The sequence below is a fragment of the Vitis riparia genome, chromosome 5 (genome assembly GCF_004353265.1).
Source record: "Vitis riparia cultivar Riparia Gloire de Montpellier isolate 1030 chromosome 5, EGFV_Vit.rip_1.0, whole genome shotgun sequence".
NCBI classification, from domain to species: Eukaryota; Viridiplantae; Streptophyta; class Magnoliopsida; order Vitales; family Vitaceae; genus Vitis; species Vitis riparia.
The window spans coordinates 363,581-384,635 of NC_048435.1; the positions used below are offsets into that span (position 1 = coordinate 363,581).

The 21,055-nt window shown below is 34.4% G+C and overlaps 3 protein-coding genes across 3 annotated transcripts; all 3 read left to right on the forward strand.

Moving 5' to 3' along the window:
* Positions 1-10,510: 10,510 nt before the first annotated feature.
* Positions 10,511-12,936, forward strand: LOC117914930 (exopolygalacturonase-like). The gene is made up of 5 exons (XM_034830450.1): positions 10,511-10,816; positions 11,470-11,784; positions 11,911-12,200; positions 12,289-12,517; positions 12,615-12,936. Exons 1-5 carry the CDS (start codon positions 10,598-10,600, stop codon positions 12,843-12,845), a joined length of 1,284 nt encoding a protein of 427 aa, XP_034686341.1. The 5' UTR covers positions 10,511-10,597; the 3' UTR covers positions 12,846-12,936.
* A 1,396-nt stretch (positions 12,937-14,332) lies between these two features.
* On the forward strand, positions 14,333-16,891 carry LOC117914431 (exopolygalacturonase-like). Its single transcript, XM_034829778.1, has 6 exons — positions 14,333-14,602; positions 14,657-14,695; positions 15,381-15,707; positions 15,806-16,095; positions 16,179-16,407; positions 16,667-16,891. Exons 1-6 carry the CDS (start codon positions 14,333-14,335, stop codon positions 16,889-16,891), a joined length of 1,380 nt encoding a protein of 459 aa, XP_034685669.1.
* A 736-nt stretch (positions 16,892-17,627) lies between these two features.
* Positions 17,628-19,509, forward strand: LOC117913952 (multiple organellar RNA editing factor 3, mitochondrial). The gene is made up of 4 exons (XM_034829087.1): positions 17,628-18,049; positions 18,156-18,253; positions 18,734-18,799; positions 18,914-19,509. Exons 1-4 carry the CDS (start codon positions 17,676-17,678, stop codon positions 19,156-19,158), a joined length of 783 nt encoding a protein of 260 aa, XP_034684978.1. The 5' UTR covers positions 17,628-17,675; the 3' UTR covers positions 19,159-19,509.
* The last annotated feature ends 1,546 nt before the right edge of the window (positions 19,510-21,055 follow it).

The following is a 21,055-nucleotide window of genomic DNA, read 5'->3' on the forward strand; positions in this document are numbered from 1 at the left end:
TTGTTTTTCTACTTTTTCATGACTCATTATAAACTTTTTGATAAATAGAAAAAGTCAAAATATTTAGCTTTTTCTAAATAGAAAATATAACATATTGATTTTTCTTTACTTTTTAATGCTTAATAGAAATAAAATATTAAAAAAATAAACCATCTAACACTTATTAGAAATCCTATTATGCTTAAATACAAACATTAAATCCATCTATTATTATCAAAACATGAGATAAACCAAATCTTGGTCTAACATTTTCTCATCAACCAAACATAATTAGAAATCCTATTTATTATCCAATCACTAAAGTTTTAAACTAACTACATAATTAGTCATTATAACATTTTTATAATAAGATTTTGTGATATTTGAAAATATGTTAAATTATTTCATTTTTCAAATGATTATTTTATAAATTAAAAGAAGAAGAAATAATAATAATAATTGATTTTATAAATGGCTTAACAAATAAAAACAACATTTTTTTAATGAAAAAAGACTATGAAGTAGAATACCTACAAATTTGATTGAAATATGAGCCACAATAATCTTCAAAACCAAACTTTGTAACATCTTTAAGAAAATTTAACCACCAAATGAACAATTTTATATTACAAATATCTTTCTTAACTAAACAATATATTTTTCTATTTGTTTCCCTATAAATGTGATGACAATGGTAAATATTTAGATTTTGAGATAACTTCAAAATATTCTTCATTAATAACATAATAAAATTAGGAATATTATTCTTTTTATTATAACAATCAATAACTATTTTTGAGTAACCTTCAATCTTTAGATTTAAGAACCCATAATTTTTTGTAACTAACACGTCATTTCTTAAAACCATACATTCCACAATAATTATTGAAGCATTGTCTATATGCCTACTTGCAACCATTTTTATAGTTTCATTAGAGTCTCTAATAACCCATCCTAATACACTTTAATTCTCTATCTTTGAATCATCAAAATTTAATTTGAATCTTCCATTAATAGGAAGAATCCAATGAATCCATTTTTCAATCATTTGAGGGACTTTGCGTCTTTCATTTTGAAGATAGGAGTCAATCATATAATGTTGAAGATTTTGAAAGTTTAAGATAGCTTTCTCAATGACAAGAAAAAGGTTGAATCAGATCTTCCTTGAAAATACCTAATTTCTATGAATTCGTACATTTCACAAGATAATGATAAATTTTTCCTTAAGATGCTTGAAAATTTTGCGGCTAATCTTATAGTTTTTATACACCATTTCAAGCCAAGATAGGAAGTCACCTTCCTACAAGAGAGATGTAGGACAATTATACTTAATGCAATATGAAATTCCTTGAACAAAATGACAATATTTAAAAATATGATCAATATTTTCAATATTTTGATTGCAAAGATGATACATATTTGTAATATCCAACCTTCTAGTCATTAGAAACTCATGTGGGGAGAAAATCTCTAACAACTAGTTATAGGAAAAACTTTAATTTTGATAAAATATTTAATTTTCAAATTCAATAGAGAATTTTGGATCTAGATGCATCCAAGGCTTTCTCATTATCCAAGTTGTTCACTTAATGGTAAACTTTCCATGAAGAAACCCAAAAAATCCTATCCTTAATGATATAAAAACAACATTCAACATCCAACATTTAGATATGAATGAAAACATATAATTTAATAACTAACAGTATTCAAACAATATGGAAAGAACATTGAGTTGTATTTATATTTATGTCAAATTATGGTCTATTCGAATTTCAAAGAAAAAAAGTATCGTTAAAAAGAGAAAAAAATATCAATTATTGCTAAAATAAGATTAGTTTTTATCCATTTTTCTCTTTTTTAAAAAAAAGAAAATTTAGGTTTAAAATTTTCTTATAAATTATTACTAAAAACACAAAACCAACAACATACAAATCACTTAAGGTGAATAATAAATTAATAAAAAATCCCCAAAATTCTCAAACCAAAATTAAAATTCTACCATATGCTATCACTATTTTTGCCTCATAATTTATTGAATTCTTAATATAAATTCCTTAAATTTATGTATATATTCTTTATTCAAAAATAAAAATAAAAATACTAAAATAATAAAATTTGGATTGAAAATGAATTTACCTCTTACCATACAACAAAACCAAAATAAATTACTATCAATTTGAATGGTTTTTTTTTTAATTACAACTCTAAAACATAATTCTTCAATTATTTCAATTAATTTTGAAAAAAAAAAAGGATTAGTATTTGACACTCTTTCCCAAATTAAAATTTCAAAAAATTAATGAATTAATTTCAATAATAAAACACATCTTTCAATCACAAATCCATAAATAAAAAACAGACCACATAAAAACATGTATTAACATAGAAAAATTTCTAATATTTTTTTAACAACTAGGCATTATTGGACTTAATTATTATCCAATTACCAATTTCTTAACTAATTACACAACTAATCATTTTAGATTTTTAATTATGGTAATAAATTCTAATATTTTAAAATATTGGGAATATTTTAAATTGAAATGAACAAAAAAAGAATATAAAATTAATTTTATAAATGTTTTGAAACATGTAAAAATATCATTTAATGCTCAAAAATGAATAAAATAAACAACTTAATACTTAACTATTTTCAACAAAAATGAACGGTTTAAATATTTTGCATTTTCTCGGGTAAATGTTTTTGCAATTACAGGTGGTAAATAATAAAAACAAAGAAACATTAGATAATTTATAAAGAAGCACATAATTGTTTTAGGATTTAAAAGTAATATTTGATTTTCAAATAATGAATCGATTCTTTCTTAGTCGTGATGTAGGGATGCATGATTGAACAAATTATTACATGCAGATTTTCTTTCTTACTTCCGCTTGTTACGTACCAAGTGGCAGTTCCACTAATCAAACAATTAAGATTAGAAGAATATTACAATTTGGAAGGTATCAGTCAATTGCTTAGCCATTACATGTAACCCATTACCAAACTTGGGATTGAGAAAAAGGCAGGTTTAACAAAGGATCAGATTCACTGATCAGGGCTGAATCCCAACCTTTTTGGTGGCAGATTAGATGGAAGCCAATATCTAGTGGGAGTGGAAGGTAGCATTCAGTTACAAATGAACTGAATGTCACTGATTTTTTATTATTAACACTAGATTCATAAAGAGAAAAGTTCGTCATCTTTATTCTCAATGTGGATAGTAGATCATATAAAAGCTTAGTGAATTGATTTTCTTAGAAAAAATTCAGAGATGTGATGAGGACAGAAGAGGAGCAAAAGTGAGGAATCCAGACAACTGCACATGAGTCCACATGAGTCTCGATGCATGTTAAGTACTGTTACTAGATGTTCCAAGTGTTGGATTTGTGTTTGGCACATTATGAGTAACCTACTGCATAGATTGCCTCCAATGATTAGGTTAGTAATGGGGGAGAGTATTAAGCAGTCAATGAAAAAAAGGAAGAGAGGGGAGAGAATTGATTCAAAGACTTATTAAGGTTATTAAATGATGATGTGCCACAGTTTATATTAAATTAATTAGGGTTACAATTTGAACTTGTGGACAAAATGAATGAACAAGTGCCGAAAGGGAGAAAATTAATGTTGGCCTAGCAGCATATATAGATCAATTTGCTGCTTTATGCCCTCCGGGCTTGATTGATGCCTTACAAGAAAACGTGGGGAGGAGAAGTGGTCTCAAAAGACACCTCACTTTTCACCTCCCTCACTCCCGGACACTTGTTAATGGCCCCCCAGAAGCAAAGTCTCTACCTTCTGGTCTTATATCCTTTTTCTACAGCTTTCACCGACTTCATCTAGAACCAACAGATTATTCTGAATCTCAATTATTTGGCAAAAATATATGTAATCTTCCCCTAAGGCAAAAACCATATTCATCCGCCACATCTTGACTCCTCCAGAGAGATATGAGAATCAATCCTTGTGAGACTCAAGATTATCTGGAATCATATTTATTGAGGCCCATTGCTCGGCTTATGGCATGCTCACAACTAGAGGGCACGGCAGGATGGACCCTGGTTGAGACAGTCGCCATGGGGAACGGTCAATGATTTTGAAAATCCACTAGTACGAAAGCATCTAATTCATTGACGACCAACCGAAAGGAAATCAACAAATATCTTTCACCTTCTTTTTTTTTTTTTTTTCCTTTGTTTCACTGAGAAGACGAGTGTCATTCCTTGCAAATAGACAGTATTGCCCCTTGGAAAAATCTGTCTCAGTATGAGCAATAGAGCCTAGTTAGCCATGATTTTCACTGCCCTTTATGGAGAAGAATCCCAAGAAGGTGGGAGACCTCTATATAAAGGGGTCTATGTTGTGGTATTCATACCCAGAAGCAAGAAACACAGCAGACTGTTTAGTACATTTGGTGTGCAGGCATTTAGGAGATGGCACGAAAGGGAGATCCTCATCTCTTGAAGGTTGGGGCAGAAGCCTTTGGTTTGTTGGAAGAGAATTTTCCAAGTAGATATCCTCCTCCTCAATGGCCTCAACAACCACGTCAATTTCCGCCAGAAGAGGCTGTGCTCAACCACCTTGAGGCTGCTAAAAAGTATGGGGGATTTGTAGATCCCCGAAAGAGAAAACCAGTTCTAGTTCGCAAGGTATATTATTATGAGGTTGTCTAGCTTCTTGCAACAGAGTCCAGTCTGTCATGCTTCCTATTATAATAATTATAATAGCGATGGAGTTCAGAGTTATGCTGAGCTTTAATTTGCTGCAGCTGTAAATTAGCTTGTAAGAACATGAGCACTATGTATCTTCAAGCTCTTTAGTAAAAAAGTATGTCCCCCTGTTGTATTGTGGCATATATAAATATGTTTGTATTCATATGTGAAGTTGACTTGCATGATTTTCTGTGTTCTATACTCTTACGCGACTGCAAAAAATTTAACAAAAAAAAAAACAGCTTAATTGAGGAGAAGCAGCGCAGCGGGACCTTAATTTCCTCTTTGGCTTCATGCGGTTTTTTTTTTTCCAAGGAAATCTTCTTACCTTAAATACAAACATTAAATCCAAGGGCTATCATCAAAACAAAAGATAAACCAAATCTTGGTCTAATAATTTGTTTTATGATGATAATACCAAGGCTCATAAAAATCACCCATTCAAATAAAAAATCTAAGAATTAATCAATTAATCTCAATAAGGAGAAACATATTTCAATCACAAATCCATAGTTCAAGGATATACCACATTATAACAAGTTTTAACTTAAAAATTTTTCTAATATTTTCTTAATTACCAACCAAGATTAATTAAAAATCCTATTTATTATCCAATAACTAATTTTTTAACTACCTACATAATTAGTCATAAAAAAATTTATAATAAGAATAAATCCTAATATTTTGGAATATTTGAAAATATGTTAAATTACTTTATTTTTTCAAATGATTATTTTTTAAAATTAAAATAAGAAGAAATAATAATAATTGATTTTGTAGATGCCTTGATATATATAAAAACAACATTCAAACAATCTAAACAACTAATAACATTAAATTGTATTTATATTTATATCAAATTAAGGTCTATTTGAATTTAGAGAAAAAGAAAAACCAAACATCAACTATGATTAAAATAAGTTTTTTTTTTTTTAAATCCATTTTTACTCTTTTTTTTTTTAAGAAAATTTAGGTTTGAAATTTTCCTATAAATTATTACTAAAAACAAAAAACCAACAACAAAAGAAATCGCTTAAATGTGAATTAATAAAATAAATGGGACAATTGTATTTTGAATCCAATTGGGACAAAAAATTAAGATTTGACCCATAAAAGTTATATAATTGATAGGAAGAATATAAAATGTGAAGAGACCAATATACCTTTCAAAACTATTTTGAGTATTTTTTACCATAATATTTGACAAATTTTTTTATCTTAATTTTTTAAATAATTATTATGAAAATTTATTATTTTTAAAAAACTAATTTTTTTAAAAAAAAAAAATCTATCATTTTTAAAAAATAATGTTGACATATTTTTAGTTATTTTTTACATACAATTTTAAAAATATATATTTTTCAAAATGTTTGATTTTTAAATAATAATAATAATAATAATTTATTTTTATTTTTTTTGGAAAATGGTGTATTTTTTTCCAAATCACTAAATTAAATTAAATTTTATTGAGGTTTAAAAAAGAAATAAAATTTAAATTAATGTTTTTTTACTCTTTTTTTTTTCATAGTTAATAAATGTCATTTTTGGAAAGATTATACTATATGTCATTATATGTATTTTACTATACATCATCACAATTTTCACCCGGATCGAATTCTTAATAAAATTAAGTTTCTTAAATTAATTTATATGTATTCTTTTTTCAAAAATAAAAATAACAATACAAAAATCATAAAATTTGAGTGGGAAATGAATAGTCTTACCATACAACAAAACCAAAATAAATTACTATCTATTCTAATGATTTTTTTTAATTAGAACCCTAAAACATAATTCACACTTATCTAAATATCACCAAAAACCAATCATTTGGATTTATTTTGAAAAATAAGAAACCAGCCATTGACACTCTTTCCCATATTAAAATTTCAAAAATTAATGAATTAATCTCAATAATAAAACATGTATTTCAATCACAAATCTATAAATTTAAAAATACACCACATAAAAAGATGTATTAATGTACAAAATTTTCTAATATGTTCTTAACAACTAGGAATAATTAAGACTTAATTATTATCCAATTACTAATTTGCTAACTAATCATTATAAATTTGTTATTATGGTAATGAATTCTAATATTTTGAAATATTTGGGAATATTTTAAATTGCTATTTTTAAATTGAAATGAGAAAAAAAAATATAATAATTAATTTTATAAATGTTTTGAAACATGTAAAAAAATCATTTAATGTTCAAAAATGAATAAAATAAGCATCTCAATACCTAACTATTTTTATACACTAAAATAAAAAAACAAACAGTCTAAATATTTGATATTTTCTTATGAAAATAGATTTATTTAAAAAATAGGAAAAATTAAAAAATATATGTATTAACAACTATAAATACGAGGGAGAGTGGAGATACTAAAGGGAACAAGGGTCGACATGAATATTAAGAGTGAGTGAGTGGGAAATTTTTTTTCCCAAAAGATTGTAAATGCTAAGAACAAAGAAACATAAGATAATTTATGGAGAAGCACAAAACTGTTTTAGGATTTAAAAGTGATATGGAATTTTCAAACAATGAATTGATTTCTTTCTCATTTTCCATACAAGAATAATTAATTACACAATTTGATTTAGGGCTTAAAAGAAATATCTGATTTGATTCCTGCTCAACTTGAAGTTGGAATGATTGATAAATTAGTACATGTGGATTTTCTTTCTCACTTCCGGTTGTTGCATAACAGGTGGCATTTCCACTAATAAAACGATTAAGATTAGAAGAATATTGCAATTTGGAAGGAATCAGTCAGATTGCTTAGCCCTAAAAGCAACCCCATTACCAAACTTGGGATTGAGGAAAAGGTAGGTTTACCAAAGAATCAGATTCACTATTCAAGGCTGAATCCCAACTTTTTTTGTGAAAGATCGATAGAAGCCAATGATCAAGTGGGAGTGGAAGGAATCATTCAGTTACAAATGAACTGAATGTTACTGATTTTTTATTATGAACACTAGAATCATAAAGAGAAAAGTTCATCATCTTTATTCTCAATGTGGGGTGTAGTAGATCATATAAAGCTTGGCGAACTGATTTTCTTACTGAAAATTAATCGATGTGATAAGGACTGAAGAGGGGCATCCAAGCAACGGCACATGAGTCCACATGAGTTGGGATGTTGAGTTCTGTTACTACAAGTACCAAGTGTTGGATTTGAGTTTGGCACATTATTAGTAATCTTAGTGCACAGATTCTTTGGTTTTTTTGGCATTAGCTTGTCGATATACTTAGAATTTTAACTAAATCCAATATATAATTATAATTTAATATTTTTAAAAAATAATAAATAATATCAAAATATCAAAAAGTCCCAAGGTTGATGGGGGAGAATATTAAGCAAGCAATGAAAAAGCAAGAAAAAAAGAAAAGAAAAGAAAAAAAAGGGGGGGAGTTCGATCAGGGAATTGTTTCCAGATCCTCTCATGACCTCACCCTTTTTACGTGTATAGGATGATGGCATATCCATATGTTGGTTAACTGTAGTTTAGAAGGAGACTAACCATGGTTAACAATAACGCAATGGACGTTAGCAAACATGAAAATCTCGAAGTTCATCACTACGAGTTTCCCGTATGAGCTACTCGGCAGGCTGCTTCACAAGTCGGGTTTAAATTCATGACCTTTTATAAAATGAAGGCTCGCACTCGTGCCATATTAAACCATCAAATTGATTTAAAGATTTAAGATTATTAAATAATAATGAGCCCACAATATATATTCTTTTCAAAATTAAGGTTGGCCTAGCAGCATATATAGATCAACTTGCTGGTTTATGCCCTCAGGGCTTGATCGATGCCTTCAAAGAAAACGTGGAGAGGAGGAACTCACTTTTCACCTCCCTCGACTCCCGGACGCTTCTTGTTAATGGCCCCCCAGAAGCAAACTCTAAGTCTACCTTCTGGTCTTATATCCTTTTTCTACAGATTTGACCGACTTTATCTAGAACCAACAGATTATTCTGAATCTCTATTATTTGACCAGACTATATATATATTCTTCCCCTTAGCCTTGAGCTAAGGCGAAAACCATATTTATCTGCCACACCTTCACTCCTCCAGAGAGATATATGAGAATCTTTCCTTGTGAGACTCGAGATTATCTGGAATCATATTTTAGTGAGGCCCATTGCTCTGCCTATGGCATGCTCACAACTAGAGGGCACGGCAGGATAGACCCTGGTTCAGACAGTGGCCATGGGGAACTGTCAATAATTTTGGAAATCCACAACTATAAAAGCATCTAATTCACTGACGGCCAACCGAAAGGACATCAACAAATATCTTTCACCTTTTTTTTTTTTCCTTTGTTTCACTGAGAAGACGAGTGTCATTCCTTGCAAATAGACAGCATTGCCCCTTGGAAAAATCTGTGTCAGTATGAGCAACAAAGCCTCTGTAGCCATGATTTTCACTACCCTTTATGGAGAAGAATCAAAATAAGGGTGAGAGACTTGGAGCGCTTTCTATATAAAGAGGTCTGTGTTGTGGTATTCATACCAAGAAGCAAGAGACACAGCAACTTGTTTAATACATTTGGTGTGCAGGCATTTGGGAGATGGCACCAAAGGGAGATCATCATCTCTTGAATGTTGGGAGGGAAGGGTTTGCCATGGTGGATGAGTTCTTTGGGCCCAGGAAGGTTCCTCCTCCTCCCCAAGGGCTTCAACGGCAACGTCAATTTCCACCACCCCATGTTCATAGCCGCCCGGTTTCTCCACCGAAAGAGGCTGTGCTCAACAGCCTGGAGGCTGCCGAAATGTATGGGGGAATGGTATTTGTAGACTACCGAAAGAAAAAACCAACTCCACTTCGCAAGGTCTATAATTAATTTATTAGGTTCTCTTCTTTCATATGGTAACTCAAACATAGTCTTGTCTGTCGTCCTATTATAGGAATTATAATAGTGATGGAGTTCAGACTTATTATGCTAGACTTTGCTGCAGCTGTAAATTAGCCTACGTTGCAAGAATATGAGCACTTTGTATCTTCTAGCTCTTTAGTAATGAGAATGCCCCTACTGTTAGTATTGTAGTATATATATATTTACCCTCTTTCTCTCTTTTCTCTGCATATGCATATTCATATATGTATGTATTCATATGTGAGTCTGGCACAATTTTAACCAAAAAAAGAAAGAAAAAGCAGCTTAATTGACGAGAAGCAGTAGAATTGTGGATGCCATATCAAATTGAAGGTCATTAGGGTAATAGATTAAACAGTATTGAAGATTCAAATCGCTCAAAATCTCTGTTAGGAATCCTTTAGCTCTAGGACCATGCATGGAGGGTTTAATTACCCAATTCAGAACTTACATGGACTGGATCAACCATGGAATTTTAGGGGTGTTGGAGTTGCAGAGTTCTACAGTTATGTTTTTTAGCAACAGCTTTGAGCAGCAGGATGCTTGACAGATAGCATTTACCATAAATATATAAATGACTAAAGACACATAAATTCATAAAGCACTCTTGTTATTTCTTAGAAAAATGAGCACCTCAACCTTGGGGACTCAGGCCACAAAACCCTCCTACAAAACAGCTATGGTCTGTCATTTCTGGGTGCAATGCTGGTAGTGAATTTGGTGGTGGTTAAACGAGTGGTTAGAGGAAGAAGCAGATCAGTTACACCCCACCCCTACACCCTAAATTTAGGGAGGGCATACACACAAAGCATCACTAAATTTAGCCAAGCCAAACCAAACAACAAACCAAGATTCCCCGCAGAGTTAGACCTCCCATAGACAGCATTAGCGGTAGGCATTTGTTTAAGATGAAGACAAGGTATAAAGAAAGGGCCACAGTACGAGAACTCGTCCCCATCAATTAGAAAGGTGGGGGGACAAGGAACAGCTAGTCCACAATTGGGATTTGGAAGTTGCAATGGCCACTGCCAGAGGAATAATCTTATACTCCTTTCTTCTCTGTTCTTTTGCTCTAGTCTCCTCTAGAGCCAATGCTGGCTACCATCCACGAGTCGGTAGAGGTCAAGGCGGTGTTGCCCAGCACGGTGGTCGTGGTCGTGGCTCTATCCCTGGAGAAACAATATTTAACGTTCTACAATATGGTGCCAAACCCGGGGGGAAAAAGGACAGCACTGAGGTGAATTCAAGCATAAGAATAAAAATTTGATCATTAAGTTTCTACTTTATTTGTAAGAACTACAACACAGCTCATTTTTGTCTAACATCAGGTAAAGGTCATCAGGACCATACGGTAAATCTTTCCTAGGAAAAAATATATTAATTGTTTCAGTTTTATTTTCCAAGCTACCAAACAATGGAAGGAAAGAACCATCACCATCAGTTACTTGGTTATCCTGAGGGTTAGAATATTTTTAGGAGACTACTAGAATTTGCTTGACCAGAAAGATGGGCATTGTTCAAGCCAGGCATACCCAACATTCTAGCATTATTCCTAAACCAATATCGTTCCATTTTATTTAAATGATTCTTTGATGATCTGAAAAATATTCCCAATAGTCGGGATTAACACTTTGTTAAATTGAGCTTATCCTAAACAATACAAATTAACACTTGATAGTAAGCAACTGCTTTACTCTGTTTTTGTTGTCTTTTCTTTTTCTTTTTGGTTATTCTAGATTTGACCTGAGAAAATTTTCATTCTGAACAGTCTCTAAATCCCAAATGGATAAGGAAATGTGTCATGGGGTTAAATTCAGTCCATCTTGCCAGGGCAAGATTCCGAATGAATTGAATATTAATGTTGGATCTGATGAGTATTTTGCCTTGCAGGCTTTCATGAAGGCATGGGTTGCTGCATGCCACTGGAGGGGGAAGGCAAGGCTTCTTATCCCTCAAGGCATTTTTTTAATAGGGCAGGTCACATTTCAAGGGCCATGCAACAGCCCAACTCCTATAATTGTTCAAGTGGCAGCAACCCTGAAGGCAGTGACAGACATTTCTGAATTTGCCTCTCCTGAATGGGTCACATTTGAAGACATCAATGGCTTGATAGTCACCGGTGGAGGCACTTTTGATGGGCAGGGAGACGTTGTCTGGAAATATAACGACTGCCGGAAAAATTCTAACTGCCAGCTTCTCCCAACTGTAAGCCTTCTCAATTATGTATCATCCGCATTATTCACCTGTATCTTTTAGTATCTTTTGGTGTGATTTTCAGTAACCAGACTGCATATACTATTTGCCTAATTTTTTTCATTTGATTTGATGCAGTCCATAAAGTTCAACTCGATCACCAATGGAAACCTTCGCGGGATCAATTCTGTGAATGCAAAATCATTTCATATAGCCATGAACAGGTGTCAAAACTTCAGGGCATTTGGTCTTCACATAATTGCCCCTGAAGATAGCCCAAACACAGATGGCATTCATATAAGTAGTTCCAATTTTGTGAAGGTATCAAAAAGTATCATCTCCACTGGCGATGATTGTATCTCTATTGGGCAAGGATCCACCAATATCAGCATCAACAAAGTAACCTGTGGCCCCGGCCATGGCATCAGGTAACTCCTAGAAGCTGCCTCCATTGTGGTAGCCCCTCATTTGCTGATGGTTTTCTAATCTTTTTGTACCAATTCATTTCTATAACAGTATTGGTAGCCTTGGAAAGTACCCAGATGAGAAAGATGTGATGGGGATCATTGTGAAAAACAGCACCTTGATGAATACTGACAATGGCCTTAGAATCAAAACATGGCCTGGTTCACCTCCAAGTCAAGCTTCAGGAATTCTTTTCCAGGATATCATCATGAAGAATGTTAAGAACCCCATCATCATTGATCAACTGTATTGCCCATCGGGGTCTTCCTGCAGAACCCAGGTTTGCCCTTATCACTGGTTTATGTCGTATTGAATAATACCTTCTTCTATACTTATAACTGAGGGTGCGTTCTGTTCTCCTGTTGCTCTATGTGCAGCCATCAAGGGTCAGGATCAGCAACATTCATTACCGGAACATTCGGGGAACCTCATCCTCACCCCTTGGAGTCAATCTAATGTGCAGCCCTCAATTCCCTTGCCAAAATGTTGAATTATTTGACATCAATTTGAGATACAGTGGCAAACGGAGAGTTTCAACTCTCACTTCTTCTTGTTCTAATGTAAAAGCAGGCTTTGGTGGGGTACAAATCCCACCACCTTGCCGATAGTTCCTTACTGTTGAAACTACACATCTTTGTTGCTGGATTGAGCACGATTTGTATCATTTGAAAAGGAAGGAAAAGACCTCAGGAATTAACATACATATGTGTTAGGGGCAAAGCCTACTTTACAGATATTTGGTATGGGAAAATAATTTTATTTTTCTGTATCAACCACAGCCAAGCAAGAAATTCGTAAACTGGTTTCAAGTATGATCCACTGTAAACCAATCTGGATACTTAATGCAATTTTTGTTAGACATCAATAACCCGAATCGCAAAACATCGATGGGGAAAAAATTCACAAAAATGAAGTAGAAAATCTTAAGAATGAATTTCTTGAAGCTATAAGAATAGTTCAATCATACTGGTGAAAGAACTAAAGGAGTCATCACTCATAACTTTCTTCAGAAATGTTACTTCTCTTATTTGAAATCATCACCCAAAGTGGCAGTTGGTTCATATTTCACGTGGCTTAAGTCACAACCAGCTCAAAATAACACCTCACGTAGCTTTATGAAGGAGCGAGAAGCTTCTGCTGCTTCTGGAAGGAATAATTTGCAGAATTGAATGGAAGATGATGGAATATATATAGAGAATTCTAGGAACACATAGTTCTGTGTAGCAATCTCTAGAGAATTCTAGATTTGTGATAACCTTATTACTTTGTGCTTATAAATAGGAGGAGACTTGTTTGACCAATTCCAAGCACTTGAAAACATACGAGTCTGGTAAAGTGTTTCAATACAAGTTCCTTTCTTCGAGAACTCTTTAAACATGATTTCTTTGTTCTTGTCTAGCTTTCGGTTGAGTAATATTGCTTAGCCTAGCAAACTTTTGAGTTGAGTAGTAAGTACTTGGGGGAAAACTGACTTGTATGCGACACTTAGGTAGTGCACTAGACAATGAATCCTATTAACTATAAAAGGAGATGTAATCATCTTCTCAATTCTTTTCTATGAAAACCAAAGCAATTGAATTATTGATATACCCTTCAAAATGCCCTTATCTATGAAAACAAAACAATTGGATTATTGATATGCACCTCAAAATTCCCTTACAGTAGGGAAGCTGCTCAGGCATTAAGTGGTAAATGAACTGAAAATTTTACATTGAAGCAATCACAATGTATAGAAACTCCACACAGAAACATGACAATACTTAATTTTACATTCAAGCAATCAGAATGAAAAGAAACACAGGAACATGACAACACTTAATTTTACATTCAAGCAATTACAATTGAAAAAAACTCCAACATTTAATGACTGAATACATCAGTTTAGTAAAGGGATTTCAGTTTACTAGAGATCATAAATATCACAGTTTAAGGAAGGGTTTGAAGCTGAGCAAATTTAGTGAAAGTATTTCAGTTTACCTGGACATCATAAATATCACAGTTTAAGGAAGAGTTTGAAGCTAAGCCATGTGCCAGGAGAGGATCAACTTTTTGTGCCAATTGATCAAAGAAAACAAAGCAAATGACATTATTCAACATGAGTGATTTAGCTGTTTTTGCGACCCTTTTACTTATTTCCACTGCAGAAGCTTCAAATTCGAGGAGCCACGCCTGTGGCTCGGCGCATGCAGCTTCCCCGCCTAGAATAACTTCATCAGCTCCAGCTCCAGCTCCAGCTCCAGCCCTAGCTCCAGCTCCAGCCCTTTCCGCTGAATCACCCAAAAATGATCCGGCACCGGATGCTGCAATGATATTTGATGTTACCATGTATGGAGCAGTGGGAGATGGTAAGACAGAGAATGGCATGGTAGGTTCCTTAATTCTTACATTTGCCTAATCTTATATATCCTGTGCCGTGTAGATAATCGAACATGGAGTGTCGACATCAAAAGTATACTCTGTAAGAATAAAATGAGGAGAGAGTTAGAAACCAATGTGGTAAAGAAAATAATAAGGATCAAATATGAAGCAATTCCTGGTTATACACATGTCCAACTAACATTATCGGTGATTATGTTATTTCCCAACTGTTTGTAGAACTGTCTGCTCCCTCCGGTATAAATATTATATCGATTCATGGTTTGAAAACATGCCCACCCAGTTATAAACCCACAGAAGTGCAGCCAATAGAGTTCCACTCCGAGGTGTGGAATCAGCTTTGATACTATTATGTATGACTTACTCCTCATATGGATATTGTCGATTTTGAGCCCAACAAACTCTAATAGGTTTATTTAGTTAAGAAGAGTCATATTTATGGTGGTAGGAACTTTTTCTTCCCCTATCCAACGTCTGCTCCAAGTTTTGTCTCCCATACAACACATTTTCCTTGAAAATTTGGAAATTGACCACATTTCTTGGCAAAAAGTCATCTTGTCACAAGTTTTCTAAATCACAACATCTGAGCATTCGAATTTTCAGCCTGTTTTGACAAACAAAAACCAGTTATCAAATCTATACTCATGCAGTAATTAGTAGTTAATTCTTTCTTTGGTAGAAACTGAAAATTTTCAGTAATGTGATGTGATTTAACAGACAAAGAAATGGAGTTATATCTGCATTTATGATTTTGCTCTTTCTTTTAGGCATTCTTAGCAGCATGGGATGATGCATGCAATCATCCTGGAAAATCCACTTTATTAGTACCCAATGGGACATTCTTCATTGGCCCAATCTCATTTATTGGCCCTTGTCAAAACAATCAATCCCCAAAGGTAGAGATCAGAGGGACTTTGAAGGCTCCTTCCAGCCTCAAGGCCTTCCCCACACCCTCCTGGATTATGTTCCGACAATTGCAGAGCCTGATTCTCACTGGAGAAACCACAACAAACACATCTTTGTTTGATGCCCAAGGAGAAGAATCATGGAGACATGCCGATTGCAGACACAAACTAAAATGCCAGTTCCCTACAGTAAGTTTCGATCCCTCTTATGTTACTCTTTTTGACTTCATAAAACACCAGTGACCCAAGTATTTAATTTTATTGGCATTTCAAAATGGTTGATGCAGTCAATAATATTGGTCAATGTTACAAATGGGAATATCAGCAACATCACTCTAAAGAATGGTAAGGGATTCCATATGGGCATCATAAACAGTGACAATGTCACTGTCCATGGCGTCAACATTACAGCCCCCTGGAACAGCCCCAACACCGATGGCGTCCACATCGGTTACTCCACCAACATCCACATCACTTCTTCCACAATTGGAGTCGGAGATGACTGCGTCTCCATTGGACCCGGCAGCATCAACATAACTGTTTTCAACACCAAATGTGGCCCAGGTCATGGTATCAGGTAGCATTTAGCCTTTTTCGAATACTGCATAGAATTTACCTGTATCCAGTACTGCAGAAATCATAACCTTACCAATATGGCAGTGTGGGGAGCCTAGGCAAATACTCAGCTGAGAAGGATGTGGTGGGAGTCAGAGTGAAGAACTGTACAATCAATGGCACCCAAAATGGGGTCAGGATCAAAACATGGCCCGGATCTCCGGCAAGCAAGGCGTCTAGTTTTTGGTTTGAGGACATTGTAATGATCAATGTCTCAAACCCCATAATCATAGATCAAGAGTACTGTCCCTGGTCTACCTGCACCAGCTCCAAAGTAAGTGTCCTGACTCCTAACCACATTATAAACCTTACAAATGTGTTTCAAGTGGTAAAGGCTCTCTGGGCTCAAAAACAGATGATGTCTAAACAAATGGTAACGGGTTGTTTCAAATGGTATCGGTCCTGACCCAGTGTAAAGGTTTATCTGGCCCTGTAGACACAATGATGGGGAACGTGTTGTCATATCATACACACACACAGAAAATCTCTCTAACCTTACTGATCTATTGTTCTTATTTTTTCTCTGCGCTCAGCCCTCACTTGTGAAGCTCAGTGACATTCATTTCACGAACATCAGGGGCACTTTTAATACCAAGTCTGCAGTAGCTTTGATGTGCAGTTCTAGTGTTCCTTGCGAGGATATACAGCTTCTTAACATTAATCTGACCCACACAATGGCAAGCAGCCTTCAAGGAGGAGGCCACTTGAGTGTGAAGGGTGCTCTTCATGGTCTAGAAATTAATGGTTCTAGCTTCTGAGTTGAACTTCTACAGTTACCCAATAACTAGCTAGGAGAATGGCTGCTGAGAGACTACTATTCTTGGATTCAGGTAGAGTGAAGAGCCACTCCCTGACGGCCCAACATTCCAGGGTTCTAATTTTGGTTTGTCATTGAAGTTCAAACGTTCCACACTAGAGAGTTTTGAATTTCCAAGCTCTATTTTTGGCATATTATGAGTGTTATAATTACCAGTTTCTTCCTCTGTTAGTGGTTACCAATGGCGTTAATGGGTTAATAACTTAATATAAAAGGAAAGACGTTACAAAAAAGAAAATCAAATTTTAATATGTTAATAGGATTCATTTTAAGGCTTATTTTCATATCCAAAAATTTAACTTTTATCTCAAAGTCAAAACTAAAGTTTAATGCACAATTTTCTATTAATTTTTATAAAATAAATCCAAATCTCTCCCATACTTCAAATTCTAAAAAAGAAAAAAAAAAATCAGAGTTTTAAACATACCAAACTTTATTATAAATATTTTTAATTGTTTAAAAAATCTTATATAATATGTACATGTTTATAAAAAAAATTAATGAAAAATATTTATTAATTTTCTAATTTAATACAAGAATTGAGTTTGACCTCTAATTTTTGTTCAAATTGAGTGAAGTCAATGTTAGAATGGGGTTTTTATTTATTTTCCAAATCAAATATTATTAATTTTACATTAAATCACGCATTACGCAATTCACCAATATTTTCTTGGCCAGTGGAAGTCGCAACTCAGCTTATTATTGCACTAAAGGCTCGACCAGCAATGGCGTTGTTCACCGGTCGGCGCACTCTAGCACGCTTCCTCTCTCGAACCCTCTCTCAATCCTTTTCTTCCTCCTCTTTATTGACATCTTCTCGTTCGCGATTCGCTTTCGCCCTTATCGATAAGCACTCCCCGCCACTCGTATCAAACTCAGCCCGAGTTCCGACACGCTTGAAGACGTCTGGGTCCGGATACTCGCCCCTGAACGACCCGTCTCCGAACTGGAGCAACCGACCTCCAAAGGAGACGATTCTTCTCGATGGGTGCGACTACGAGCACTGGCTCATCGTCATGGAGTTTCCCAACGATTCCAAACCCTCCGAAGACGAGATGATTGCGGCTTATGTCAAAACTCTAGCTGCAGTTGTGGGAAGGTATGTATGCCCATTTCATTCGCTACTCTCTGATTGCTATGGTTCGATTTTTTATGTGCTTGTTTTTTGTTTGATGTTCTATTGTGTTTTCCTTGTGGGCTTTTAGTGAAGAGGAGGCGAAGAAGAAGATCTATTCGGTTTGCACGACTACATATACTGGGTTTGGTGCATTGATATCCGAAGAGCTTTCTTACAAAGTTAAAGGTATTTATTTTGGGGTTAGGGTTTGAGGGTTCCAGGTTTAGTTTTTGATACTTTTTTTCTTGATTTCAAAGTATGGGTGTTTGTTAGAATGGAATTATTTTGAGGTTCTGATTTTTTGTGGTTTAGGGTCTAAGGGGCTTTTTTTTTTTTGGAACAAGTTTGTTGTTTGTTTCAATTTTGGTAAAGTCATTTTGGTCTGTTGTTTCCTTTTCTTTTAACTTCTTGTTTGTAACAAATTATGGGAGTTTGGTAGAATCAGCTTGATGTGTTGTTGCTGGTGCTCCAGGGTTTTGGGTTTTTGGGGTTGTCTTTGTTATTCAGTTTGTTTCAGATTGTAGGTGTTTGTTTTATAGAAGCAGCTTGGTTTGTTGAATTGGTATTTTATGGTTTTGGTGTTAATTTTAGCCTTTTGATCATCTTTGAAACGTAGGTAACTGATGTATCAAATTTAACTAATTAATTCTTTTTCTTGGTGAATAGAATTACCCGGTGTTCTTTGGGTGTTGCCTGATTCATATCTTGATGTCCCCAACAAAGATTATGGTGGTGAGAATCATATAAAACCTGTATTTTACTAGGAAAGTAGCAAATTCTTTGGATTTGAATTTCCTAAGCATAACAAATTTTCTTTGTTTTATATTTTTCTGGACTTCCTATTAGGGGATTTGTTTATCGATGGGAAAGTCATCCACAGGCCACAGTATAGGTACAATGAGAGGCAGCCAACCAGGAGTAGGCCACGCCCAAGGTATGATAGGCGCCGTGAAACAATGCAGGTTGAAAGAAGAGAACCAATGCAACGGGACAACTGGGCCCAAGATCGGAGAGAACCAATGCATCAACCCACGTCCATGAATGACCAGAATTCACCTCAGGGTGGCGGTAGAGATCCCTCTCTGAACTAGGAGCAGTGCCTGAGAATTCAAGAGTCACCAAAATTCAGAACTTTGAAAATTGAATTAAGGTTTGATGTCATATTTTTCGTGTATTATGGACAATGACTGTGTTTCCCTTGCATTGCAGCTGAGTATGTTTCATGGTGAACTTAAACTCATTGTCTATAATCTTTTTGAAGATAAGACATGTGGATGTTCTGTAGGTCCATTCAGATTTTTTTTTTTTAACAGATGAGAGTACAACCTGAGGTTCTTCTTGAATTGTTCTTAGTATACACATTGATAATTATGGAACATCACTAATTATTGCAACAAATAACCTTCCATTGTTTATTCTGTTAGTTTGATCATTGAACATCATTAGTTATTGCAACAAATATGCATTTTTTGTATTTATTTGTTGGTTGTCACCATCACCAATGACTATGTTTTTGAGCCCCAGTATCATTTCATTCTTTTTTCTCTCAATTTGTTTTGTTAGGAGTGTGTTTTCTGTATCATCACTTCCAAGTTCATAATGCAGACATGTTTGTGTCTGATTTGTAAAAGAAACCTAAGTTTGAAGATATGAGACTGTCACTCTTTTGGGTTCAGAAGCCTGTGTCTTTTCATGTTTAAACCAATTCACAATGTCCATTTTGTGATGATTTCATATATCTGCTTTGTTGCTAACTGATTCTCCTTACACAAGTGCTTGAATATATTATGCAACAGAAATCATTCATTTGATAAGAGAATTTCGTATGTTGACCTCAGTCTATCTAGATGTAGTTTCTGAATAAACATCCAAAGTTTGCATACATGAGCTAGAAAAAGTCTGATGGCATGCTGAGTATTACGAGCCCTGCATCTGTATTGACACTAGGCTTGGGGCTTTGCCTTTGAGTAGCTCCTTACTGCCACAATACATCACACCATAATATGTCGTACTAATATGGTGGGAGTTTCTGTTATAGCTTATTGTCTTTACCTATGGTCACAATCAGGCAGCTGTTCAACTCTCACACAATGAGAGATGTGGTATAACTACTCTAAGCAATGTCGAAAACTCTTTTTTGCACATTTGAAAGGGGGAAAATGGCCTGCAGTCTTTTGCTGTAGGCTAAGACTTTCAGAGATGTCATTTTCTTACTTGAGTGTGGATGGATGATCCTAGTTGAAATGCAATGTGTGGCAAGACTTAAGATATGATACTAGTTGGAGATGACATCTTTCTTTGTTGGATGGTTTGGGATTATTGACGTTGCTAATCAAGAACTCTCCAAATGGATGTGAGAGATGAACCTTCTTTCTTTTTGTTTTAGCCAGATCTGTGTGGGGAAGCTTCTTGCTTTTCTGCGTTTGGTGAATGTTTGCTGCCTTAGAATGAATGTGGTTTTTACAAAGGTGGGTTAACTGCAAGAGTTAATACAACATTTGGATATTTGATGTAACCAAAATGTTGGCATTTAAGCTTTTGTTAAGTTTCGTTGTCCCTTTCATAAATTGACAGATCTTGAAATAAAAAGGCAGGTTTTGGGCATCCATATGGACACTCTGCAAGGGTGATTAAAAGGGTTGCTGGAGTTATGCCCTCATGGGGGCCATGAGGATGACTCAATATCCATGCTTGGAACCTTAACTAATTGTTCCTAGAGTATCTGTATGTAGTCCCATCTTTTTGCACCTCTCTGCACACAGATTTTGCCTGTTGCCTTCTTTCTTGGTTTTTGTTAAACATTTGATGCCTCCATATCAGAGATAGATATTATATTGCCTTCATTAGTAGCACCCTTGGGGACTTGGATGAAACCTGCATGTCTGGGATTAGTACTCTGTTGATTTATTTGTTATCCATATAAACAGTGTTGGTCCATGCTCAAAATGAGTGATTAATATAACTAAGAGCTTTGAATGATTTTTAAAA